This window comes from Convolutriloba macropyga, chromosome 10, assembly GCF_964194025.1.
Source record: "Convolutriloba macropyga chromosome 10, txConMacr16.3, whole genome shotgun sequence".
NCBI classification, from domain to species: Eukaryota; Metazoa; Xenacoelomorpha; order Acoela; family Convolutidae; genus Convolutriloba; species Convolutriloba macropyga.
The window spans coordinates 53,619,229-53,646,971 of NC_134477.1; the positions used below are offsets into that span (position 1 = coordinate 53,619,229).

At 35.2% G+C, this 27,743-nt stretch overlaps 1 protein-coding gene across 1 annotated transcript; it reads right to left on the bottom strand.

Annotated features, from left to right (window-relative positions):
- Positions 1–1,069: 1,069 nt before the first annotated feature.
- On the bottom strand, positions 1,070–26,639 carry LOC142348704 (uncharacterized). Its single transcript, XM_075400157.1, has 7 exons — positions 26,062–26,639; positions 20,351–20,494; positions 16,023–16,160; positions 12,561–12,683; positions 7,773–8,150; positions 5,462–5,549; positions 1,070–1,288 (listed from the first exon to the last, which is right to left on the bottom strand). The coding sequence occupies exons 1-7, from the start codon at positions 26,519–26,521 to the stop codon at positions 1,126–1,128; spliced, it is 1,494 nt and encodes a 497-aa protein (XP_075256272.1). The 5' UTR covers positions 26,522–26,639; the 3' UTR covers positions 1,070–1,125.
- Positions 26,640–27,743: the final 1,104 nt, after the last annotated feature.

Sequence of the window (27,743 nt, forward strand, 5' to 3'; positions counted from 1 at the left end):
CGCGTGACTCAGCCGAAAAGTACATCCATTGACAATAAACTGACAATCGACTGCACAAAATTACAATTCCTAAGCATAAAGACTATTGGAGAAAATGAAAAAAATAATCAATGTAACACTAAAAGAAATGTAAAAAACCTTGGATTTGAAATAGATGATAAACTGAATTTTAATTATCATGTGAAAGTCCTATGCGAGAAGTTGTCAAAACTTTGAGGACTGTTTATGGACCCAGAAGATATGTGCAGCCAATTTCAAACTAAGGTGTCTCAGTTTATAGTACGAACAGCAACAATACATGAAGAACTCTAGAGTAAAAAAAGCAAATAAGCAGGTTAACCTTTAGAGTCTACCTCAGTGCTACGATAAGTTCAGAAGACCTACTCTGTAAAAACATTACAGATTGTTGAGCTATTCAAGAAACTAAGGGTATTACTAAGAGAAAGTTTGATATCAGTGTTGTTGATGGCCCTATAACGCAAAAAAATCAAAAGAATCAGTCAAAAAGAACAAAAATGCGACAGCTAAAAGTAGCCAATATGATTAGTGGCCTGAGCCCTAAAAAATTGCTATTGGAATTCGAAAACTACTTAACTTCATAATAACATTCAAACTTAATTTTATTTTTAAAAAATGCAAAAAATGCGTAGCGATGTAAAATATTTCCGGAAGAAATACGGAGATAACTATGTTGTCAAAAACGGCGACATCTCCACTCTTTTTTCCTTGTTCCACGTATAAATTCTCCCATAAACTTTTGTGCTGCTACTTGACATCATTCGGCCCGATCCGTAACGACCTTTTGATGACCTAGCAAGTGGGCCGTGATTCGCTGCAGCTTGGTTAATTACGGTAATGCCCATAGCCTACTTAAAAACAATTTATTATTTTTATCATTATTATTGTTTTGCTTCTTATTTTAAAAAAATATTACCCTTTCCATATAATGGGGTAACAGATATACTGGTAATATGGCAGTTATTGAAATTTTTTTTAATTTTCAGTTATTTTTCAAGGCTAAAATGTCTGAAAAATTTTACCACTGAAAAAATTTTCAAGGCCTGTTCTGGGTTTATCCATATTTATTCCATTTTGTTTGTTTTTCAAGTATCACTTTGCTTGATTTCATCCCTGGTTAGAATTGTTCAATGCAGATTCGAAGTTGACAGCTCTATATGCCTCTGAAGTATGAAGTGCAGCTTGATCATTGTAGAAAGCGAAGAAATCCACATCTGCTTTTGAAGAGTATCTCATCTGAAGACGCCAGCCAAGTCCAGGCACGGAAGATCTTAAAAACACGAACAGCCATAGGGATCTATCACTGTGAGAGAAAAAGAGCCAATGGATAGAAAATCATCATTTTGAAATTCTGCAAATATAACAAGAATTGACCGCGCTCACCGCATTCTTCACTAAATGCTTCAAGCGCAGTTCTTACATTATTTTTTCGGCAAAACATCGACCCGAGACCCCCACATGGAGCTTAGTTAGCGGTCATATAACTTGAACCCCCCCCCCCCCACACACACACACACACACACACACACACACACAACATCCGCCGCACAAAAAACTACCATAAAAGGGAGAGACCCAACCATTGCGTTGAAAGCACGCACACTTGGCGCCCACGAAGCCTGTCTTGCGCGCGCTCTAAACAGACAAACATCCATGCGACACACGAAACCTAAAACGTCTCTCATCAGACCATCCCGGGACAAATTTTTATCGAAAAGAAGGTAGATAAAAAAAATTACCCGAAAACTCCCGCATCTTTATCGATGTATACAGTTAAAGTAGTGATTTTTTCAAAGATTTGCGGTTTCTAGCGGTAATTTCTTGAAAGATGAGCAATTTTTAGCGGTGAAATTTTTAGCGGTGAAATAAGAAGGGGCCCTTCTTATTATAGCCCACAATAGGGTGTGGGGGCTATAGTTCCCTGGGGGGGGGGGGGGGGGGGGGGGCTATCATGGCAAAGACCCAAAATCTTTCATTTCACCGCTACCAATGGGAGGCGATAAAAATAAAAACTTCTAAAAAAATTCACAGCAAAAAGATTTTTACCGGTTTATTGACGTAAGATGTGGCGTTTTTAGCGAAGAAAGTTCTATTTTCACCGCTTTCATTGCCTTCGGCGCTGAAAACCGCAATTTTTGCAATTATTTGCAGCATTCACCACAAGTCTCACATTTTTAAGCTATTTTTAGAGTTGACACCTCTACTCAGGTTTTCAGACCTAGTCTCCTTCTTATCAGGCCCTTGTTTGACTACTCTAAATTCTATTGAGGGATCCTAATCCAGGTGCGGCCAAGTATTCTGTAAATTCCTTTGTTCCAGGCATCACCACTCCTCTTCTCTTCTACCCCTCAGTTCGGCTAGATCGCGGATTTTTGTTCTTTATTATTGTTTATAACCAGCTGATAAATAACAGGACTTTGAGTAAAATTTACGGATTGTTTTTATCCTTTGAAAAATTTTTAGTTTCGTTTACCCTCGTTAAACAAATAGAGGCGGCTTTACCTGCTCTGTTGACGTTTTTGTGTGGCCTGATGATAGGTGCCTTGATTTTAATCAGAAATGTATAGCATAGAAAAATTTAACAACGCAAAACAAATGTTTTCGACATAATGTAACCAATATTTAGACCTCCACTTACAAAAAATTAATTTGGAAGGGTCTTCATTGAGTAAAATCGCACAGTCGAGCTTCCTTCTTAAATACGATGAATAATCTTTTCATTCATTTTCTGAGCATAGCATGGCATTTTCAAAGGCATGGTGGATCGTGCATGATTTTTTCAGGGTTGGAGAAATAGCATTTTAATAATTGAGCTCCAGTCAAACTATTGGCCGGCCAAGTCGAGCAAAATGTTCTCCAAAAACTGCTTTTTTCTAATTCTGAAAAACTATACTGATTTGTGTTTCAGTACATACCGAAGTAGCAACGCACTGACACTCAGCAGCAGTAAAAAAACATGGTTTGAAAATTTGCCAAAAGACAAAAGAATTCTGAAAATTTTCAAAGAGAAACCAGTTGTTGCTGTAAGACTATTTTTCAAAGTACTTCACTGAACATTTTCATTATTTATCAATAATTGTGGTGACAAAATGCAAGCACGTCAAAACCTCATACCAAAATTCAAGACACTTTCATGTAATTGCTTCTGGTTAATGTAAAGCAAAGATTTGCGCTATTATAATAAAATTAGCAATTTTTTCACTTTCGTTAATAAGGTTTTCAGCAGAAACTACATGGGCGGCATTTCTTATCTTAGTGTTGAAAAACATTAAGTTTTTTTGGCAGAATAATGCATGAAAAACTAATAAAGAATACTTGCAAGAAACTTGAAGTAACATTGTTGTCGGTACCCGATTTTATAAAACGAATTTTAACAACATATATGGCGGCGAATTGTTGAATTTGTTGAAAAGCGTTCCCGTACTTACCGCCAAGTCAATATCAGTACTGGGCAAGTCTAAATCCAAGTCTAGTCTAGGCATCAGTTCTTATTCAGAGCTATGATCATAACACATTTAGGAATTGTCAGACTTGGCCAAAACTCGCCAAATCTTAATCCAAGTCTTGGCCAAGACTAGCCAAGTTCTAATCCAAGTCTTGGCCAAGACTTGCCAAGTCTTAATCCAAGTCTTGACCAAGACTTGCCAAGTTCTAATCCAAGTCTTGGCCAAGACTTGCCAAGTCTTAATACAAGTCTTGGCCAAGACTTGCCAAATCTTAATCCAAGTCTTGTCCAAGATTTGCCAAGTCTTAATAAAAGTATTGGCAGGCAAAAAAACGTCAAAAATAGCCCAAAAAACGTCAAAATTGGCCGAAAAAAACGTCAAAAATAGCAAAGAGTTTGCACCAGAATAGGGTCTGCTGCCAATTGGTGCCGAACAATGGGACCTCGGGCTATCATAGGGACCCTCACAGAAGCACCCTTTATTACAATTTTGCCTCAATTCAAGTTCGACATTTGGCTTATCTGAAAAGTACATATATTTGGTGATTTCGGCTATTTTAGGGCTGAAAGGGCTCAAAAGTTTGCTGAAAATGGACCAGAACACCTGAAAAACCCTTAATTAGTGCTGAAATACCCTCAATAGACCCCCAGTGTGCTAATATACAATTGGTATGCCCCCGGCATCATTTTATGGCACCTGGGAAAGTGCCCAAAAATTGATGCCAAAATCGTGGCACGTTGCACTCTTTTTTAATTTGAAATTTTACTTAACATTTTTTTGAAAAATTGGTTATGATTTAGGAATCAGCTTGCAAGTGTTACCCAACTCTTTACCAAGACTTGTCAGACTTGTAAGACTTTTTTAAGACTTTTCCAGTACTGGAAAACGAATTAAGACTTGGTTTTAGACTTGCCTAGTACTGATTTAGAATTGTAGTTCGGTACGGGTTAATATTGATTGCCATAATATGTAGCAGAGAATAATTTATTTCAATTAAGTGGCAGCCACAATGACACGGTCGTGGTTTCCTTTTTCTTGTTTTTTACGTTTGAGATAAGAAATACATTCTAATGGTACATTAGGTAAAATGGTGAATTAATTTAACTATTTAAAATAATTTTGAATTATGAAAAAATTTCGCCAGCAGCTCTTCAATAGCATAAAGGTTTTAAACAGTTTAGGCCCAACAATTGAGATCGTAAAAAAACTCATGCGTGTGACTTTGATTTTGACAGGAGTGGCGTTTTACATATCTTTAGCACTTCAATATTTTGAGGGGGGGGAATGTTGAATGTTCAATATTTGTTACTACTGGAGTTCATATGGACTGAAAAGGATCTTATTTGACACTCACAGTCAAATTTGAACCGTCGACTCTTTATAAACTTTATCTAGCAGTTCCAATTTTTTTCACTATTAAAGCTCACATGGGCTGATGAGTTGTAACAGGCGGCTCTGGCAATTGTCCCAAATCAACCCCCAGCTCTACGTAGTTTTTATGCGTTCAATTTATGTACAATCAACAACAACAACACTAATTTTTCATCTTGAATGTAAGATATATAAGAATTATAAGATATACCCCTAGAAACGAAAAATTATGTAAGATCTACGCCTAGAAACGCTAATTATTTATAAGATCTGCATCTAGAAACACTAAAATTATGAAAGATCTATGCTTCGAAACTCTTAATTATATAAGAGCAAATTTTAGAAACAGTGATATTTTCCTGTGAACGCGTGAAAGGTAGATCTCCATATCTACATAAAATCAACACATTCACAGCAAATCTTACATATTTTTGAGTTTCATAGCGCTGACATCTCCGCCCGGATATGAAATAACTTGTAATGTTGCCCTGAAGGATTCTTGCATTTTTTTAATAGCTATAGCTATCTTCAGTGTTACGGCTATTGGTTGGCTAGGCGGACATTTATAAGAGATTTGTCAAAATTTATTGAGCACAAACAAGGCCTTCATTAGTAACTAAACTCACCTTGCGTAGATCTTGATTGTGTCCACGGAGTCCACAACTTGGCCCGTATTTAGATCTATGACCATATCATGACGGTACTCGAAATCACCTGAATACAACCACCGATTCCCAAGAGTGTCATTTCACATGTGAAAGTTTTTCTTGTGCAATAAATAGACACGATATTTTGCGTGAGCAAACTAATGAGGAAAACTCTTTTTTTAGTTGAAATTTTTTGAATTTTGTTTTCTGGATGTCCTTCTGAAGAGCAATAAAATTATATAAAAAATTTAAAATTGAAAATTATTGAAAAAATTGAAAAAAATCCTCTTTTTTAATATTAGTAACACAATATAAAGCTCACTCGAGTTTATTAAACCGACCTCGTCCTTTTGTGTGTTATTAAGCCTCCCTTAGTTTAAAAAAGCATCAAATAATGGCAAAAGTTTTCATCGTTATTTATACCAACTTGTGAGCGTTCTGTAAAGTCAAACTAAGAGCAATTTGATACATCTCGCGTCATTTTATGCACGATCTTGATAACCCTTGCATATATGTAGCAAATTCTTTCATGTATTGGTGTTATCGTGTTATTTGCAAGATTCACCAAGATTTAGTACTTTTGTTATGAAGGTGTATTAGGTTTCCGTTCTGGAAAACCCATGCGATTAAAAAGTTCAGAGGAATGAACCTCAACTTTCTGAAAAATTATCTCTAATAAAAGTTCTAGATGCCTCGAGTTGTCAAGATGAAAAACATTAAAGGCATTGCTTGTAAGGTGTTTCGCCAAATTACCTATATTAACTGAATTTGGATTAATTTCTGTCCCAAGTGACAACAAAGCGTAATGATCAACAAAATTTCACACACAAAAAATCAACGAAAAAAATTTGTGAAATACCTATAGCAGCCGTTTTGAGGCATAAATTTGGAGAAAATGCTTCGAACGCGCATGAATTGTACAGAAAAAATTTTTCCTCTTTTTTTTTTAGTTACTAGCGTCTATGGGTACCGAATTTTGCGATTAAATTAACACATTTTTGTAACCAAATTTCACCTTTCCTATCTTAATACAATGTACGAGTGAAACATAATTACAAACTTTGAAGACGAAAAAGCGATGTCATTCAGTGATTTTCCCTTTTAAAATCAAAGTTGAAGTGTGGAGTTGTGCGGCAAATTAATTGCAGTACAATCGTCATTCTGGTAATCTTAAAAGATTAAATCGTAAACGGATTAAAATTGTGTGAAATTCCTTTACTGCCTAACGTAACTATAATAACATCTCTTTGGAAGTATTTTCCTTTTTAGGCCATTTAATGGCCGTGTGGAAACTGCATATAAGTAGTTTAATCAGTCCAACATTGGGTGTCAAAAAACGGTGGGAAAAGCCGGCCACAATTTTTGTAACTATTTTTTGTTTTGGTACTGGCAGACGCTAGTATCAGTAGACGCTAGTAATTAAAAACAATTCAAACTTTCTGAACTGTCAGCTTTGCTTGAAGTTTCAAAAATAGTTAGCTAATTTTACATACCTACTACATTTTACCAACTCTTCTTGCAATTTTTTTTTAATTTTGAGAAAAGTACCAGGAACTTACTGGCAAGTGTTAAGAAAATGGGATCTATTCTGTTTCACCCCCACCCCCCAGTGTTTTTTATGACCCCCAGTAACATGTAGGTTGTTATATAGCATGTTATTATGTAAGAAAATGGCACGTGCGCCTGGGGGTCAAAAAAAATTATGCTCACTAAGCTGGGGGCCAAAACAGAATAGATCCAGAAAAAGGTTTGAAGATAGAAGTTTTCTTTTTCGGTTTAAATTTGGGTTCCTCATAATATTTTAGCAGGCTTCAGTTGTCTATATTACGCTTTGTAACTGTAAAATTAAAGAACCTTTTCAACTACCCCCCCCCACCAATTTACAGAGCACTTCGCGTGCCATAACATGTCAAAATTAATGCCAATTTTGCAACTCTACAAATTTTTGCTCCATCATGTCAAGTTTGTAAATATTTGCAAGTTCTCTCTTTACAATGTTTTGCGATATAATATTACATTTGCAACAACTTGCAAACGATCGGAAGAGTTTTTTACGGTCGAGCTCTGCTTAATTTTGCAATCTGGGTTTTTTTCCTATCCGTTTATCGGAGATTTCTTAATTCAGTTTAAAAGTTTGTAACGTACGCTGTGTAAATTTGACTATAAGTTATAAATGGGAGTAAATCATAATCTAGAAATATGGCACGTGCGCTTGGCGGTTGCATGTTATGTTCACCCACTAAGCTGGGGTGAGGGGGAGGGGGCAGAAAAAGGGAAAGCGTATATTTACCTGATGTATCGCGCAGCTCTAGCTTTAATTTTTGTTCCAATATACCATTGTGGAGTTGCATCAATGTAATCAGAATAGGATCCAAATGCCGTTCGACTCCATCAACTTCCGCAATCGCCTCAATTAGGTTATAATCACTCAACCATAAATCGTAACCATTCCAACCTCGAAAGTACAAAACCAATTTGAGTGTCCCTTTTGTGTAGTTAACCGTCATCAGAAGTTCTTGGGCATTTTTGATATCGCCTTCGAAGTCATTTGTCACGAAGCAGTCTTCATTTACGCATCTATTATTGATTCCGTCTTTATAAATTGAGTCAAAGTCACAGGAGCCAGAAACTTTGCACGTCAGGATGTTGTCAAAATTTGGAAATGACGCTAAAAGAAAATTAGGATAATGAAGAAAACCTGCACATAAATAAACATAAATTATTTTGAACATGCAAATGTTTCAGAACTGAATTAATATTTTTGCTCATGGGATGTACTGTTTCAGCGCTGAAATGCTCTAAGGTTGAAGTCAGGGTCATTATAGCTTCCCCTTCTTCAGCACAATATGTCAGAAGGTTAAAGTGCCCCCCCCCCCCGTGATCGCTCAAATGCGCGCAAAATTTATGTACCCATTGTTTTAATATAATAATCAAAATAGCAATGTAATATAATAGTGATGCAGTGTCACAAATTTTCAGAAAAAAACGTAGCAATCGGTTCAATAAGAGTTAGCAATTTTCATGAGGCACACGACTTTGAAATAATAGAATCGGCAATTATCTTCATCTAATATAAATATGTTAGAATAATTTGCCAGAATGAATCTAATCGAGCTGGCTTTCCGCTATTTGTATCATCAAAATCTGATCAAAACAAAGTTTTCTTTTTAATTATTGTTTTTATTTATTTATTTATTATTTATTAACAAGGCGGCTCGGCAATGTGCGATCGCACATAATGTTCCGACCCCCACTCATCCACAATTTTGGCATAATTGTCTACCAAATGAAGAGCAGATGGAAAACACAAAAAATTCAATTAATTTTCAAAAAAACTGGTGTATGAACGAAAAGATAGCCTCCAAAGCAAATAGCTCAGTGGAGTAAAAATGATGCATTATGTTGATGAGATATGCCGATATTAAGAAAGCGAGCGAAGACGAGCGGCAAAATCAAACAACAGCAACAAACATTAATTACATCAAAAAATTTATGTCCGTTTTAAAAATCAAAACTTATTAACAAAGTCAAAATAGCGTGAGATAAAACGGAAAATAAACAAAATATCCTGTAATTCACCAGAAAAAAAATGGTTATTCACCAGTTCATAATAAAACTTGGCATCAATTAGACAAAAAAGAGCAGAAATTTTACAGTTAGAAAAATCGTTGAATTTTAAAAAAAAATATTTCAGAGCTCTTCGTTCTATTCATTTTTTTGCAATTACAAAAAGAACAACAAATAGACAACAAACTAAAAACCAATTAAAACTTGCCAGAAAATGCTTTGGAAGCCATAAAGCCATACTTTGGCCCCCAAAATATGTTCGGTTGCACTTTCGTCGAACACCGATAATGTATTATGTGCCCGCTCATTAATGAAAATAAGCAACAATTAGACAAAAAAAAAGAGAAAAAAGCAAAATTATGTAATACTTGTTTTTTTTTCGAAAAAAAATTATTTCCAAAGACACAAATACCATTAATTACAAAATGAAAAATTTGAATAGGTTTGTCCATTCTTCCAAAGCAAGCTCTTGGGACCTGCAATTATCCAGAATATGTCTTACGTCTACAAAATGAAAGTCAAATATGACAAAAATCAAAAATTCATTTAATTTTTTTTTTTAAAAACCAGTGTGGAAACCAGTAAAGTCATAACTAATTCCCCTAAAAGATTAGATTTTGTGACAACAATCCATTTCAATACCTTCCCTTGAAACTTATTATGTGACCTCTCATTAATGAAACTAGGTTACAATTAGACCAAAGAGAAAAAAGCAAGATTATGTAATACTTAATTTCATCGAAAAAAATTTATTTCCAAAGATATGAAAGCCATTAATTATGAAATAAAAAGATTGAAAAGGTTCGTTTATTCTTCCAAAGGAAGCCCTCGAGACCTGCAATTATCCAGAACAAGTCTTACGTCTACAAAAAGAACGTCAAATATGACAAAAACCGAAAATTAATTTACTTTTTTTTGTGAAAATTCCATGTCGAAGCCAGTAATTTTGTGACACCAATCCCTTTTGACACCTTCCCTCGACAAAAGTAATGTCATCTTTAACCTTTAATTAACGAGACCAGGTAATAAACAGACAATAAAAGGAACAAAATTGCGAAATTGAATGTTTTTTTTTCACTTTGGAAAACAATTTTTTTCAAAGTCATGGAAGCCATTATCTATCTTCTAATATCAGAACATCGGCTCATCTAATCTTCTAGGAAAATTCAATCAAACCGGTCATTGTACAGGAAATTAAATACCACTAAAAAGACAAAGTAAAAACGACAGTTGAAGACAAAATTAAAAAATTTGATTAAATTCTTCGAGAATGTACTGTCGAAGCGGTAAAGAACCACAATCTATTTCTTTAAGGATTTAAGTATTATCAATTGTGCGTTATTTTGAACGCGAAAAATGTGATATTTGGACTGATATTAACGTGATAATTTGACAAAAATAGAAAACATGAAAAATCTATAGGGCAAAAACCTAAAAATTAAAAAAAAGTTGTGAAATCTAGTAGTATCAAAGCCAGAACACCATAATTTAAGGCGTAAAAGCGCAATAAAGACTAAATTTGAATTCAGCAGAAAGAAGGAGCACTCTTTGATTGCTGACACTAAGCTCAAGTTGACCAAATTAAGAGAAAAATTGAGGCAAACTTCAATAAGTAATTTTTTATTTAAAAATCAAATATTTAAAAGTCAAAACGACCATAAGCTTGCAATCAAACAACAAGATAAATTAATTGCGAGCTAATTAGGAAGTCAATAGGACCTATCACTAGTGAGCTTTGATTTGAAATGTTCTCTTATTTAATTAATATAAATAAGATCGATTTTTTTAAAATAAAAAACCGACTGATGACAATCCGAAATGTTTTTGGATTTGAACGGTCCAAGATTGGTAGAGAACTAGTCCTGCTAATGCTGATTGTCGATTAGGAATATTTAATTTGTGGAATGTCATTGATTTAGACATTTTGTTTGTTAAAAAAGGAAAAAAAATAGATGCTGCGTTTTTGATAATCAACGAATAAAGTTAGTAAAAAACGGCAACGTTTTATATACAGAGCACTCTCAACGGAAGTTCAAGTGGAATTAGCCCCATTTTCAGTTTACAACGTTTGTGTTAGTGGTGTTTGGGTGTGCACTTCCTACAAATTTAATCAGAGTTGACTAAAGAAACTTATTTCGTGCTGTTTTTGATGAAAAAGTCTGAATTTTGTGAAATATTTAGCCGGAATTTGTGACAAAAAATTCAACGAAAACAGCCGACAAGATATTTTGTCTTTAAACATAAAATCAACAACAATTTCTTGAAAATTTTATTAAATTTTATCAAAACTGGCGAAATTTTAATGAAAAATTCCGAAAAAAGGTGAACGAAATCAACGGAATTCAGTCTATTTTCTCGAAAGTTTAAACCTCGATATCTCTCCTTGTCAAAAACGAAAATCAAAAAAATCTTTTTAATTCCAAATTCTACGTTGGACAAGCTTTCTAATGATACCAGTCTCAACTCTCTACGATGAATATATCGATCGGCCAAAATTGACTGAACAAAAAAAACCCATTTGAGTATATAGTTCCTCCCCCCCCCCCCTCAAGAGGGGTCGGAACAATTAATTATTTATTATTTATTCATTGTTTTTTTAATTAAAAAAATGCAAATCTTACTGCATAATTTTTGGAATCTTTTCCGTTTGTGTCCCCAGTACATTATGCAACCCCCGTTACAGATAACGGGCTTGGTATTTCGTAGCAAATCATTATAAAAAAGTATGGCACGTGCGTCTGCGGGCGCGTGCAAAAAAGAGTGCAAAATATGCCCAGTGCGAATAATATGCACACACTAAGCTGGGTGCAGAAATGGAAAAGATCGAATTTTGGATGTAAAAGTTTTTAGAATTTTGGATGAAAGAGTTGAATTTTTTTTACTATTCTCAGAATAGTCTTAATGAGCGCGATCAACTAGAACCTATTTAATTCTGGTTTTTAAATAAAGCTTCCGAGGGCGAACTGTTGGTTGCGCGATTCAGTTTACCAAAATTAAATTTTTGATTTTTAAGACTCATTTTGTGAAGACATTTCAATAATTGATTGGTTATATCATCTGATGCCGAGTTTCATTTTTTTTAACAGAAGAACCATGACACTTCAAGAAGTTCATCCAAAATACGATAGAGATAACAGCAAACGCAGATTTTTAGCTCACGGAGTACGAAAAATAAACAATTTTTTAATTCGTACAGAACTTACACGAAAAGTGAACATGTGACCAGCAACGAAGCGAACGTATTTTTGTTTTCACGAGCATTCATAGCTTAAATTCCCTCACAGAATTTAACAACAGAGTAAACAACAGGGTTGTGGACAGATTTTTCAAGTTCGAGATGTTGCACGAATCTCCACTGCCCGCAACATAGGTCTGCGCTCTAAATGCTAGTATTCATGTATTGAACTAGGAATGCTTGAACATTCTGTGCTACACAAATACTCACGAGAGAATCCTTGTTAACTGTGGTCTCCAATAAAATAAACTGCGAGCTTGAATTTTAGTAAAGTACCTCGACATTTGGTTCCATTGAAGTAGAAGTCCTCTTTGCAGTCGCAATGGAAGGATCCCGGTGTGTTAGTACAGTTAGTGGAACCTACACCACACGCCAGTGGAACCAGACACTCGTTTATGTCTGAAATTGACTGCTGCTGTGAAAATTTGTTCCAATATATTTTCAACACTTCTTCAACACTTTTGCAGCCGTATTATCATTGGTGTCCCGAGTTTTAACCCCTATTAATTAAAGGCACGAAAGTCTTTCCGTCTGGGGTGGTGTGGATATACCAACTTTCAGTCTAGGAACTCAACCTGGGAATTCCATGGAACCCACCCACCCCCCCCCCCCCTCCATCATTTCATGATTATTTCACCCCTCTATCAGTTCATGCCGATTGTTTCACCCCTCTATCATTCCACCCTGAGTTTAATCCTTTATTCAGCCATTAACATTTTACTATGGTACCATTAAAAGTGACTAGGAAACGAAGGGTTTCGGTAACGAATTTTGGCATTTACAATCAAAATAAGGGAAACGAAAGTTTTAAGAAAAGGTCTTTGAGGTGAAAAATTTGCGTGGTGTCACGATATTGTGTTAAAATATTCGGGGTTCTTTGAATTGAGGTACAAAGAAGTAGAAACATTTTTCAACTCCTTATCATCTGTACCCAATCATTTCACCCGTTCGTTATTTCAAGCTCCATTAAATCCTAGAACACGTTCTAAGTGAAAATTATGTCTAAGTGACCTAAAGCAACACTGGGTTCCCCGCCCAAGGATTTTTGCCAAAATTATGTTAGATAGGCGGTAACTAGCGCCGACAAGCCGGAAAGTTCACCGCAATTTTCCTACATAATTTGGCGTCCAATGTGTTAATGTTATAGTAGTAAATTCAACACATTCAACGGACATTTTTGTAAAAAGTTTTCAGTGAATTTTCCGGCATGTGAACACTAGTTGCCGCTTCTCTTACAAAATTTTGCGTTTCCTATCGAAGATTTTACCCAATTTTGCTTTCAATTCAGCGTTGATCTAACAAAGAGTCAACGCGTAGACAAATGTTTAAATGACTTGAACCACTGCTTTTAGCATGCTTGTCGCCTCTTCAATCACTGTGCCACAGTACCCTATATATCACACGAGCAGCACTCTTTATAAATTGGATTGTAACATCGCTTTGCAAATATTTTTGGCGTTTCTAAGCGTAGATCTTACATAATTTTGCGGGTTCAAAGCGTAGATTATAATTAGTTTTTCTATTCCAAGCGTAGCTCTTACAAATATTCAGTTCTTAATAGTGGCATTCAGCCAAATTTCAGGGTTCCATGCACAATTGCTGAGTTTCCTCAATATAAAACTTGAGTTTTAAACGAGTTTTCAACGCACCTAGGTCTTTTGTTTCCGATCATTTCATCAAGCTCTCGATGAGTCTTTGATCAGATTGCTGCTGTATTCTCGACTGATGTGAGAGACAACATCTTTCAGTAAAAACAACAAAAAAAGAAACTTGAAAGAATATTCACTCGAATTGGTCTTTGATCAGACTAGTGTGCGCTCGAATCAGGCTCTGAAAAGACCAGTGTGCACTCGAATTGGCCTCTGATGAGACTAGTTTGCGCTCAAAATTGCCTCTGTTCAGACAGTCCCAGACCAAAGTGACCTCTGATCAGACAAGTTCCAGACCATTGTCTAGATAAAAGTGCGCTCGAAGTTTTTTTACAGACCATGTAATTCAAGCGCACCGAGAAGATGTGTGCACTCGAAGATGGTCTGATCAGAGGTCACTTCGGTCTGGTCACCTCGACCTGGGCAGCGTAGATCTTACATATATTTGCGTTTTCAAGCGTAGATCTTACATAATTTTGGGTTTCAAAGCATTGAATTTACATAATTTTGGGGAACTAAGTCTGGGGTTGTGAGTGTGAGAGAGAGAGATTTGAGCGGGGGGGTTGGCGATAGGTAAGAGGAGGGCTGGGGATGAGGGGTAGTTGCGTACGTGGGGATAGTGGTTAGGGTTAGACAAAAGTGGGTTTTGTCAAGTTCATGGTAGCTGATGGCAACTACCGGTCCCTTTGGAATAGATTCGGAAAAACTGTAAATCAAGACATTATTAAGCGAAGCTGTCTGACTTCATCTATTTAGTCAAAAACTTGAACTAATGGCATACTCAACAAATTTTTTTTCGGCACTTGGAACTTCTTTTCATTAGCAAAACTTTCGAAATTGACTTTTCTTGAGTTGAATATATTTCTGAAAACATCTATTTTCATGAAATGAATGTATTATAACAATTTTTCATGTTCTAATCCATTCTCCGATCAGACTACTTTGAGCATATTTTAGTCTGATGTTAATATGCAGCGCACTTTAGTCTGATCATAAGCATTTTCGAGAGCACTTCAGTCTGATCAAAGGCGATTTCGAGCACACTTCAGTCTGATGAGAGAAGGATTCGAGCGCACACTAGTCTGATCAGGGGATGACTTTCGACCGCACTATAGTCTGATCAGAGGAAATTTTCGAGCGCCTTTTAAGCGCACAAGCAGCTTCGAGCGCGCTATATTCTGATCAGAGGACAAATCAGTCTGGGTCGGTCTGATCAGAGGTCACTGTTGTCTGGGATGGTCTGATCAGAGGCCATTTTGGTCTGGACTTCAACTTGGGTAGATTCAACAAGCATTTAAGTAAGATCTACGCTAAATTATACGCAAAATTATATAAAATTCGCGGTTATTGCGTTGAATTTATGTAAGGTCTACACTAAATTCGACGCAAAATTGTGCAAGATCTCCGCTAAGTTCAACGCTAAACTGTGTAAGATCTACTGTGTAAGAGGAACTGTGTAAGAAAGCATGCAAAATTATGTAAGAGTAGCGGTGTTAAATTGAACTTATGTAATATCTACGCTTAAGCGTAGATCTTACATAAATTTATTTATAGCATTCGCCGCCAATCTTACATAACTTTGCGGTTTTTGACGTTAAAACCTTGTCCCGGCTTCATCCTTTCCAATTCAGTAGTTATTTTTGTGAACTGTTCTAAATTCTGATTCTTTTCTGATAGTCATGATTTAAACCGTAACTGTTTTCTTTACAAGCGCCAAACCTGTAACATTTACATTTTTTTATCGAGGTAATTTTATGGGTTCAATTTTGGATTCAATTCATAGGCCTCGCTTCAGCGGCCCGTGTGTTTTCATCTGAATTTATCACAACCGAACAAATTAATATGATCAGCTGAGTCATGCTAATTTGAGCTAATTTCATTACTCCTCAAGGTACTTATACACTTCAAATTTTTCGGCGATTCGATACACTTCAAATTTTCGATACACTTCAAATTTTTTGGCTATCTGATATACTTCAAATTTTTCTGCGATGTGATACACTTCAAATAATTCGGCTATCTGATTTACTTCAAATTTTTCGACTGTCTGATCCTTATGCTTTGTGAAATGAAACTCAGGATTACCTACCAGTGCACCCATCTCCATATTGGGACTGTTCATGTCTGTATCCTTGTTGACAGATACAATTGTAAGACAGTGGATAGTTTTGACAGCTGATGGTTATTGGTCCAGCACAGTATTGAGTCTCGACACATTCGTTTACATCTATAATAATAACACCCAGGTTTAGGTCCAGACCCACATTTAGCTATGATCAGACTATGCAGACCGAATTTACCTCAGATCAGACCTTCCAGACCAAAATGTCCTCTGATCAGACCGAACCCAGACCGCTGCCCAGACTATAGTGCGCTTATGATCAGACCGAAACCAGACCATTATCCAGACTATAAACAGACTATGATCAGACCATCTTCAGACCATGGTCCAGACTCAATTTCAGACCATTGCCCAGACCTTAATCAGACTATTATCAGACTCAAGTGCGCTCAAAATAGTCCGACCAGAGAAAGATTTTAATTATGAACGAATTTCTTAATTTTGCTATAATATATTCATTTCATAAAAATTGGTGTTTGCAGTATTAAAATCGTCTAAGGAAAAACCAATTCTGAAAATATTGCTAATGAAAACGAAACCTAACTGTTGAGAAAAAATGTTATTTACCATACCCCTTAGTTCATATTTCTGACTCAATGGATGAACTTAGACAGCTTTCGACAAGAAACGTCGTGGTCTTCAGTTAATCGAAATTTCCTCTTGAGGTGACCGGCATTTGCTATCAGCTGGACTCCGTGTTTCTGATCAGAGTCATTGGACTTTAGATGAGTCTCTGATCGGAACGCTGCTTTATTGTTGCCTCTTGGCAGAGCCAACATCCCTCAATAAAAAAAATTGAAAAAACAATGCACTCGAAATCAGACCTTCCAGACAGAATTGACCTCTGATCAGACCGAACCCAGACCATAGTCCAGACTATAAAGACTGTGATCAGACCTTCCAGACCGAATTGACCTCTGATCAGACCGAACCCAGACCATGGTCCAGACTATAAAGACTATGATCAGACCGTCCAGACCGAATTGACCTCTGATCAGACCGATATCAGACAATGTTCCAGACTATTGTGCGCTCGAACCGCTTTCCGGACCCTGTAATTTCGGTCTGGGAACACAGGGATGTGCGCTCGATTGGGTTTGATCAAAGCTCAATTTGGGTCTGGACCAAAACCTGGGCATAATGGAATAAAGTCAGCCGAATTGCTCTCAAACGACTGGCGAGCCGTCGGCTTTGTTAGTAGCTAGCTGCGGCTCTGAGAGAACATAAGGCCCTCCGCGCGTTAACTGTTTATCACTTTTTTGAGGAGGCCGAAAATCAAACGATCAGAAAACCAAAAAGATTAGACGGAAGGTTTGTAGAACAAAAAATTGCATAAAAACGACCAGCAGGTTAATGTAATTGCTACAAACTTTGTTCGAGAGCAAAAATTAAATTAGTTTTTAAGTGGATCACGTTATATTAATATGATTACTTTACAACCCGAAAAACAACACACTTTGAAGTTAATTTTGTAACGATCGCTGCATTATGTGGCAAAAAATACAATTGCGAGTTTTTAATTTGAGGTGGCAGTTCCCGGACAACAGTGACAATACTGCATCATACTCTCGTATGTATTTAAAATCATTGTTAATCACGATGATAAAGCGATAAACCAATCGTGGGTAAATGTCACGGAAAAAAAGCAGGTAACTTTTACAACCTAGCACAAATTGCCGACTCGGGGGTACTCCTGGCAACCAAAAAACTAACCATTGACAACCCTTTTCGGAAACGAATGGTTATCTTGCAAGATCGTGCAAGAATCTGGCAGAATCTTGCCAGACGAAACGTCGCCTTGCAAGAATTTCTACCAGAATATTGGAATATCTTGCAAGATAATCATTTGTTTTTGCAAGAATCTTGCATTAATGCATAACTTGGAATGGTGGGACGAGCAATTGTTATTTTGACTAATAAAACTGACAATTAATTAGAATCATGCTTTAGGATAAATTTTCGATTTTTCCTCTGTTGGATAAACCACTTTTTGGCCAATTTTCCAAGTTTCTTAAAAAAACATGAATCCTGATTTACAAATCCTGAATTACAATGCAAAAAATTCAACTAATTAGTAAATTGAACATCAATTTGTCCGCCATTATCAAATTTTCCCAGTCAACTAAGCATTTGAGTTCGAATGCACGAAAATTAACAAATGCACGAAGGTAAACAATTCTGCAAACCCTTTAAAAATAATTAATTCTCAAAAAACTAGCGTATTAAAAATGACCGACATAAATGCCAACATTTCATAGACAGTAAGATTCCTGGAACGGGTACGCTATACAACAACCCTGCCACAATCAAAGAGAGGCAAAGTAAAAATAAAAGTGCAAAAGCCACAATTTTTTGAAAATTAGTTGCCTCAAAGTAAAAACCATATAACAAAATCAGTAATAACAGCACAGCATACAAGTTTACAGTTGACAAAACTGATAAGTTCCAGTAGGCGAAAAAATGACAAAAAGACAAATGGAAACAATATTCGAATCCTGCCAAAACATTTTAACAACTGGTATCTTAGTCGCCAAAAATAACAGCCAAAAACTCAAGTCGACAAATTGAATAAGAACAGAAAATTTAACCCCCAATAGAAGGCCACTAGGAACTATAATTGTGAGATTGGAAGAAATAAATGGGGCAAAGTCATTAAAACTGCTGCTTTGAATTCAAGCGTCTAGATAGATTCATTCAAACTTCGCGCGCAACCACCGACACGTTTCGTTAAGAGCATTAATTGATAGGTCAACAAAAACAACAAAATGCAAAAAAAACAGGCAAACTCATAAGCTAAACTCGAGTTCTTAAATACTTTTCGGAAAATATTAGTGTCAAAGTTATGAAAACTGCTGGTTGAGAACTTGAACCATTGATGATCTTTATTTTTGCCTCATTGGCAACCGATGAGACCTGCCATTCATGGGGCTAAGTAAAAGAACAAAAATTTTTTTAAAAAATGAGGAAATAATTTCGAAAACAAATTATAGCAACATACGGTTTCAAAGTCCTAAAAAGCATTAGCTACTGGTTCACAGATTCAAGCAATTGCAAACAGACGAAATTAGAATAGGTGCAACAATTTTTATAGAGCTCAAGAGAAAATAGTTTGAAAACAGGAGTCAAAATGCCGCACGAAATAAAAAATTCAATCTCGAAAACTGAAATGTCGAGCAAACACCAAAATTGTCTTTATATTTAAGGGTATTTTGAACGAAATTGGGCTTCAAACTAATTTGCCAATTTGCTTTTGTTAGTGCACATGCGCGACTAAAATCACCACTCAATCTTGACTTCTCATTGATATTAAAATGTCGGATAAATGTGTAAATACATCTTAAAAATGGCAGCGCCCTAATACAATCCGAATCATTGGATTCTAACAAGAAAACAGCGGTAGTCATACAAAAAGTAATTTCCCATGTGAACCAACATTTTTATTGGTTATTCAACTCATGGTTAAAAATAAATTATTAGTCCCGGGTTGCCGGCATACAGAATTCTTAGTGGTTATACACTTTAACATAAGATTCCTATCACTCTATTCCAAATCCGACTGTTAGACTCCAAGACCTTTTATGATTTTTACAAGATTCTTACGGTTCTTACAAGAATCATACGGACGCTTGCAAAATTTATGCAAGATCTTGCACGATAACCATCAGATTTGACTAAAGAATTATCCGGAATCACCTAAAATTAGTTTATCTCACGAAACGGCAATAAAATCACGTCGCTTGTGTCGAAATCGCTTTTATAAACTCCTAATTATTTGCTTAATCCTCATATAGCTTGGATTTTACTTACTTAATACATGCGAGCAACTCTGTAAGTTCTAAGCACAGGGCGTTTGTAGCGCTTAAACAACCGTAGAACTGACTGCCAGTTGACGTCATTCAGAACCACGTTATTCCGGAGATCTGATTGGTCGCTCACGAAGACTTTGCTTTTTAAGCTTTTTTGTGGAAAAAATAGTTACAAGCCGGCGTAACAAAAATCTGTCGTTTGCGACGACCTCGCCCCCCCCCCCCCCCCCGGTTTCGGTTTTGGTTCTGCTCTCGTTTGGCTCTTAGCTCCCCCTATTGTAAAAACTTCTCAAATTTTTTGGTGACAAAATTTTTGAGATGCTAAAATTTTTTACAAAAAGAGATAGGAGTAAATGGCTTTCACTAATTAGTGCTTAATCTTCGCCTCAATCTCTGTACTGAACTCAAAAAAATAGTCTAATTTTCTGAACAATTTCCTAAAATATTAAAAAATTGTGAAATAGGTTTCAAAATCTTGTCTTAGAGTACCTCGGCATTTGAGACCACCCCTTGAGCTTTCAACAGTAGCCCCCAGAAGACAACTGTCGCATTCGAACCCCAGAGTCACATCAACACATGAGGCAAAGAACTGGAAACAGTAGTCCACACCTCGTCTGGCGCACGAATAGGGAGCTGAAAGAAAAATAATTATATAATATAATATAACAACGCATGAAAATATCTAGTAAGAGACAAATAGAAAAAGTTTAAACTCTGCATTTAAGTGTGCGACCAAAAGCAATTAGCCGGCGCTGGTTTAATATCTTCAACATTCTATGTCCAGTTTCTCAAAAAATTCTAAACATTCGCTTTCGTCAACAACTTTTGAAACATCAAACTGAAATCTTTTTCTCAGACTAAAATATTTTATTGCAACCTACAACGTTGAAAGTTGTAAACAAAAATAGAAATGATTTTCCTGATTAAAAAAATTGTTATGAACTGAGAAAGATGTTCAACTTCTAAATTTTGTTATTGAAAATTGAACAAAGTAAATTAAGTCCAAAACAGTTTTCAAAATAAATTTTTTCGAGAGAACTTTTTTAGTGACAAGTTCAGCATGATTTTTCGCTCAAAAGAGCAGGAAAGCAAAGGTTAAACTCCACTAAATTTTGCTTGGTATTAGCAACCAAACAAACAATCGGTAATATGCGTAAGCACATAATGTTGCGACCCCGCTCATCCAAATTATTGACTACCAAATGGCTACCAATGGCTACAATAATTTGGCTACCAAAGGATGAAAACCTTCAAAAAAATACAACCGTTGAATAGACCACTAATGGAATAAGCTAATGTTACGTTAGAGGGCAGATGAAACTTAATGTTAATAGGACTACTAGAAAAGACAAATCTAAGAATCAAATAACAAACTTTAATTACGACCACATGTGTATAACTCGATGTGTATAATGAAAAAATCATAACAAAAACAAACTCGCCTGAGAAAAAAGCAAAGCAAAACAAACACATATACTTCATTAGAAATATTATGGCACCTGTCCCCGATCGATTGGGCAACACCTTGACAAAAAGAGCGAAAAAGGTGCGGAAATCAAAGTTTCTATTTTTGAGAACATTTAACTTCAAAATGATTAATATCATCAGATATTAACGGAAAATAACTAAAATGTTACCTTATATGTCCATAGAAAACAAATTAGACCGGTCTTTAACCAGAGTACGTCATACGACTACAAAAAGAAGGAAAAAACCGGCAAAAAGAAAAAGTTCAAATCAATTTGGCGCAAAAATGGCAATGGCGTTGAAGCCATTGAAACCTTAAGCTTGTCACTTTGAGCATTCAAAATGTTCAGTTGCGCAATATTTCAAAGCTTATTAACCATCATCAATGTTATAATTGAAAAAAGAAAACAAAAATCATTTTAAATGTTCAAATGTACAAAAGTCAACATTTTATGAGATCTCGTAGTAACAGTAGTAACAAAGCCGAAAGTTGCAGGAGGTTGAGATAAAAGAGGTAAAACAGTGACCTTCAAAAAATTCACTGACATTTTTTAACACAAATACATTCAAAGTCATAAGAGACATTAGATATAAACTGAACTCATTTTCTAGGTTAATTTAGACCTCATAAAAAATCAATTGGAGCTCTGATTGGAAAGACTACGTCATTGGACAGAAAAGTATTACAAATGCAAGTTAACTATAAGAAGTCAACTAAGTTTTACGAACACAGTCGGTCAGAGCCCTAAAAACCTTGAGTTTAACATTTTTAAAAATAATTTCTCTCAAAAATTGAGCCCCAAATTGAATTTCTTGTCTGTAATCTACGCAAAAAATAACGCTTTTCATAACGCTTTATGTTTTTTTTATGTACAGTCTGATTATGAGAGAAATGTGAAACATTCCGTTAAGTTTCGTAAAATAAGTAAATTGAGGCCGCGAAGACGATGTACAGTGGGCCCAAATGGATAGTCAGCCTGAGGTCATGCTGAGAAGTTTCTTAATTGAGTGTGTGCAGACTGACAAAAATTTTTATACGCTTTTTTGTCTTGTACAGTAATGGTTTCTATAGAAAGTCAATGGTACAGCGCTGAAAAGCACTGCGATCAAATTCCGGGAATAAAACAACTAAGTCGAGAGCTGTGGAGGTGGTCTGAATGCTTTGAATCCGTACTCGCGTGTCAACCTCTGAGCTTTTAATTCATTTCTTAGTTCAACGTAAGAATTGAATTAGAAAATTAACAATCGCATTTTGTGAGTCAAAAGTACTGTACTGGGAGCAAAAACTATATCGCTAAAGCTAAAAACTTCTAAAAGAAAAAAAGAAAAAAAATCAATGTCAATCATATAAAAACAAAATAGAAACAAAACTGGGGTTTCCATGAACAAAAATTACAACTTAGTGAAATACATTTGAAAACATGTAAACATTCCTCTTTTTTACATTTCCTTGCAAATATATCACAAATTCTTCTTATAAGGTAAAATTGCGCTTACTTGTTGCTCAAAATTTTATTTTCATCAATTTTGGCAAAACTAATTGTTCCAACCGTCTTGAGGGGTGAGGATCTATATACTGAACTGTTTTTTTTTGTTCAGATAATTTTGACAGATCGATATATTCATCGAAGAGAGTTAATTGTGGGTAGCATCATTCAAAGGCCCGTCTAGCATAAAATATGAAATTAAAAAGATTTTTTTGAAGTTTGCTTTTTAGACCGAGTTATCGTTGTTTGAATTTCTGTGAATATCAGACCAATTTCCGTTTATTTTGTTCACATTTTCCGGAATTTTTGCCTAAAATTTCATCAGTTTTGCTAAAAAATGCCAAAAATTGTTAACAATAGTACTTTTGAGTTTATTATTAAAGACGCAAAAAAATATTTTTGACTATTTTGATTTATACTTTTTGGCTAATCTTTCGGCTAAATATTTCAAAATTCAGACTTTTTCATCAAAATTGCACAAAGTAACCCTCTTTAGTCTACTTTGATTAAATTTGCGGGAAGTACATATCCAAAAACAACCAGCATGGTCTTTTAAAACTACAGTGGAGCTGGTCTTATTTCTACCTCCCTCGAAAGTAGTCTTGAATTGAATGTTTGCCGTTTGTTGCTTACTTTCCTCTGTGATTACCAGAAATTCAGTATTTGTTTTTAATCTTTTAAGTAACAAATTATCTGGATATAAATCAATCGACACAATTGAATGTTCCTGATGGACAAACAGCATTAGCAGTGCTGGTTTTGGTTCAAACTTGGACTGTCCTTTTCCAAAGAAAAATCATATTGTAATCAGTCAGTCTTTTTAAAAAATTGTTCTTTTATGTTAATTAAAGAACAGAACAATTCAAATCAAAACTCACTGTCGGTAGTTTCAATTGGTTTCATAAACATTCCAAAATTATTGGGTCTATTTCAATTACTTTAATGATTATGGTCGTTTTAAGTTAAAAATATTTTATTTTTAAATAAACAGTGGCTTATTAAACTTTGTAACTATTTTTTCTCTAAGTTGGGTCAATATGTAGCTTAGTGTCAGCAAAGAAAGAATGACTATTCTTCCTTTTCTTTTTACTGAATTAAAGTTTTATCCTTTAGCGGTTTTAGGCGTTAAGTTATGGTTTTCTGGCTTTGATAGTACTAGATTTCACAGTTTGTTTTTTTAGGCATTGGCCCATTTCTCACGTTTTTTCTCGTTTTTCAAATTTATCACAGAATTGACAGTTCACATATTTCTTTATTGCCGTTCACATTAAAAAGAAATCGAACATATAAAGTTTTTAAAAGCATGGATTATTGTTTTAACTGCTTCGATTCCCACTTTCTCTAAGAATTGGATTGTATTTTTTAACTCATTTTCTTTAACTCTCGATTTTATTTTTTCTTTTTAGTCGCATGAAGTTTCCTGGATAATGACAAGTCTCATTGGTTCTTTTATGGAGGAAAAAACCATATTCTGATTTGAGTAGATAGCTGATCTCCTTCATGACTTTGAAAAAAATTGTTTTAAAAAAACACTTTCTGACTTTGCATTACTGTTGTTTTTTTGGCTATATGTTATCTAGTATCGTTAATCACAGGTCTTATATAACATTTTTGTTGTTGGCTGATGGTGCAATTGTACAAAAACTAAAGTTTTCAAAGAATTCTTATGAGTTTAAAGGCTTCGACACGGGTTTATACACAAAAAATGTAAACCAGTTTTTGATTTTTGCGTATATTTGACGTTTTTTATGCAGACGTAAGGCGAACTCTGATAAATTACAGGTCTCAAGCGCTTCCTTTGAACAAATAAACGAACCTATTTAAATTTTTTCTTTTTGTAGCTAAAGGCTTTCATGGCTTTGAGAAAATTTGTTTTCGAAGAACACAAAGTACTACTAAATTTTAACATTTTTCTTTTTTTGGGGGGGGGGGGTTCTTTCCATTATAGCCGCCCAACTGAGCGGTCAGATAACTTAAAGCCTCCCAATCATGGTAATAATACCATAATGGGGCGGCTATAATTTCATGGGGGCTATAATGAGAAAGACCCCTTTTTTGTCTACTTATTACCTGTTCCTATTAATGAGAAGTTCCATTCCACATTATTGGCGTTCGATGAAAGCTCAATTGGACTAATTTTGAGGGGCAAAACATGGATTTACGGCTTCGACAGTATTTTCTCGCATGTTTTATTTGAATTTTCGTTTGTTGTCTCTATTTGTTGTTCTTTTTGTAACCACTTAAAAAATTTAATGGTGACAGGTCCTAATGCAGTTTTGTAGAGATGTATGTGATCATAAACATCTTGGATGCTTTCAATTGATATTTAATGGTTTTCATTTCTTTGAAATTAATTGTTTTTAAAATTATAAGCCAATTTTATAACTTGTTGTTTTTTGTTCTTTTTTGTCTAATTGTTACCAAGCCTTATTATGGAGTCGGCCCACTGTCCCATATCTTTTCTAATGTAGTACAAGTTATTTTTTTTAGTTTTACTTTTATCTGACAATTTAGTTTGAGTGTTATCTGTTTTGACTTTGTTAAAGGGTTTTCTTTTTTTAAAAACTTGGACATAAGTTTTGGATGTAATTAATGTTTGTTGTTATTTTTGTTTGAATTTGTCATTCGTCTTGACTAGCTTTATTAAAAATGATTGATCTCATCAGTCTAATCCGGCATTTTTAACTCCACTGAGTTACTTGCGTTGGAGGCGATTTTTTTTACAGATTTTTTTGGAAAAAAAAAATTTTGGGCGTTTTTGTATCTGTTCCTCACTTGGTAGATGTTTTGTAACAAAAATATGGACAAGAGGAGTCGGAACATTATGTGCAAACGCACATTATCGAGCTTCCTTGTTGTATTAACAAACATGTGTTAACATAAAATGAGTTTTTTTATATTGGAGCGAATTTGCGCTCACAAGTAAGGCCAAATTCAAAATGTCATCTGGATATTATAGTCCAAGTCGCTTAAGATTAATCAAAAAGAATTTAGCAGAACTTTTAATGAGTCAACATGAATTTATTTCCGATGAAGAGAGAGTTGGGATCATTTGTCCTATTTTTTTGCTCACGTCAACAAGCATTCGATATCCTATTATGAGCTATAAATATAATTTTCATTTCTAAACAACAATTTTGTATTGATTTGTATTATTTGGTATGTAAGTATTTAAGCTTTTTATCATGAATCTAATTAAACGTTGGAACAAAAAAGAAAAAGCGATGAAATAAATATCTGGCTTACTTTGAATTATTTTTGCATCATCCAGGAGTATTTCCACACTATCACAATCAGTCATTTTTGAGTTGATCAAAACCTCACAAAGTTCTCGAGTTGGCTCGACAACATTCGGAAAGTCATCTCTGTAATCCCTGTTCGTGTTGATTCCAAACCCACAAAATTCACTTTTTGGGCAATAAACTCCTACAGGCCATTTGAAATTCGCCATTTTATCAACGCATGCATGTTTGCCGATACCCGCGTGAACGACGTTTACTATTCGGGCTATTGGGTATTTGCGGATTGGGAACAAACATTGCTCAATTGGTCGAACGTCTGAACAAATATCTTTTCTGGGTGAATAAATTTCGGAATTTGCAATTGCTGTTTGAGCAATAGAAAGTGATAACCACCCAATCAATGCAACAGCGATCAAAATTAACTTCTGAAATAGCTTCAAAGTGTTGTGTTTGTATTTCTTCATTTAGTTTGACTACAGTTTTTAGTATCTTATTTTTCTGCTTATGATGCGATTATTTCTTTGAAATTATCAACTTTCTAAGCGATGCTTGTAAATTGCCCTACTTAGTTTTGTATTTTTGTTTGCCGAACAAAAGAAAGCATTTACGATTGTGGGTAAGCTTGACCAAGATGATCAATGATCACTTTATTTTTTAGAAACAATAAAATGCAACGTTATTCATTTTTAAAGTGCAACAAAAAACTCGCGTCACAAAACATTATTTGTCCACTGAGATTTGAAGTGCTTTGATTGTGAAAAAGGTTGTCAAATTTGTAGTGCTTTCTATTATAGATTTTGTCAACCAAATAATAACTTGAACCATTTTATCGCAAGCACCATTCAACTTAAATATAATTACTTGTTTTTCAAATTTTTGTACTTTTATCAAATTATAATGATAACAGAAACAATTTCAAGCATATTCATTATTTCATTATTACTTACGACATGTTTTGAAATTTTGGTTTCAATTACTCCAAATTGTGATCTATCTCAATGTTTTATAACAATGGCCCACTTACTAGAGAGAAAAATAAGGAGATCCAAATCGATAATTCATAAAGCTGTTATTTGCAAATGACCCGTGCATAACACAATCTCAATTTGACAATCTACAAAAATAAAAGCAGCAAGTTCTCACATCAAAGCCTGCCAAATTTGTCAGCTTCAGTGGGAAAATTAAAAGTTCATCTCGACAAACTATTAGTACATTAGAACTCGACCATTTTTAACTCGAATTTTTTGAAAGTGTACCCAGGCTGAGGTGCCAGACGGAAGCAAGTATGTCCAGACCGTCCCAGACGGAAAGTACCTATGTCCAGACCGTCCCAGACGGAAGTTGCCTATGTCCAGACTTTCGTGCGTTCGCCAGACTTTCGTGCGTTCATGTCCAGACTTTCGTGCGTTCACCAGACTTTCGTGCGTTCATGTCCAGACTTTCGTGCGTTCACCAGACTTTCGTGCGTTCATGTCCAGACTTTCGTGCGTTCACCAGACTTTCGTGCGTTCAACCGATTTTTGTGCGTTCATGTCCAGACTTTCGTGCGTTCTACAGACTTTCGTGCGTTCATGTCCAGACTTTTGTGCGTTCACCCAATTTTCGTGCGTTCAACCGATTTTTGTGCGTTCATGTCCAGACTTTCGTGCGTTCACCCAATTATCGTGCGTTCAACCAATTTTTGTG

Bases quoted from the DNA above. Each gene is read 5' to 3' on its own strand.
- LOC142348704 (XM_075400157.1), bottom strand. From the start codon at position 26,521: ATGAAGAAATACAAACACAACACTTTGAAGCTATTTCAGAAGTTAATT. The intron at 20,495-26,061 runs GTAAGCCAGATA...TTTTTCTTTCAG, and splicing joins TGATGCAAAAATAATTCAAA to CTCCCTATTCGTGCGCCAGA. The intron at 8,151-12,560 runs GTACTTTACTAA...ATTTTCTTTTAG, and splicing joins CAATGGAACCAAATGTCGAG to CGTCATTTCCAAATTTTGAC.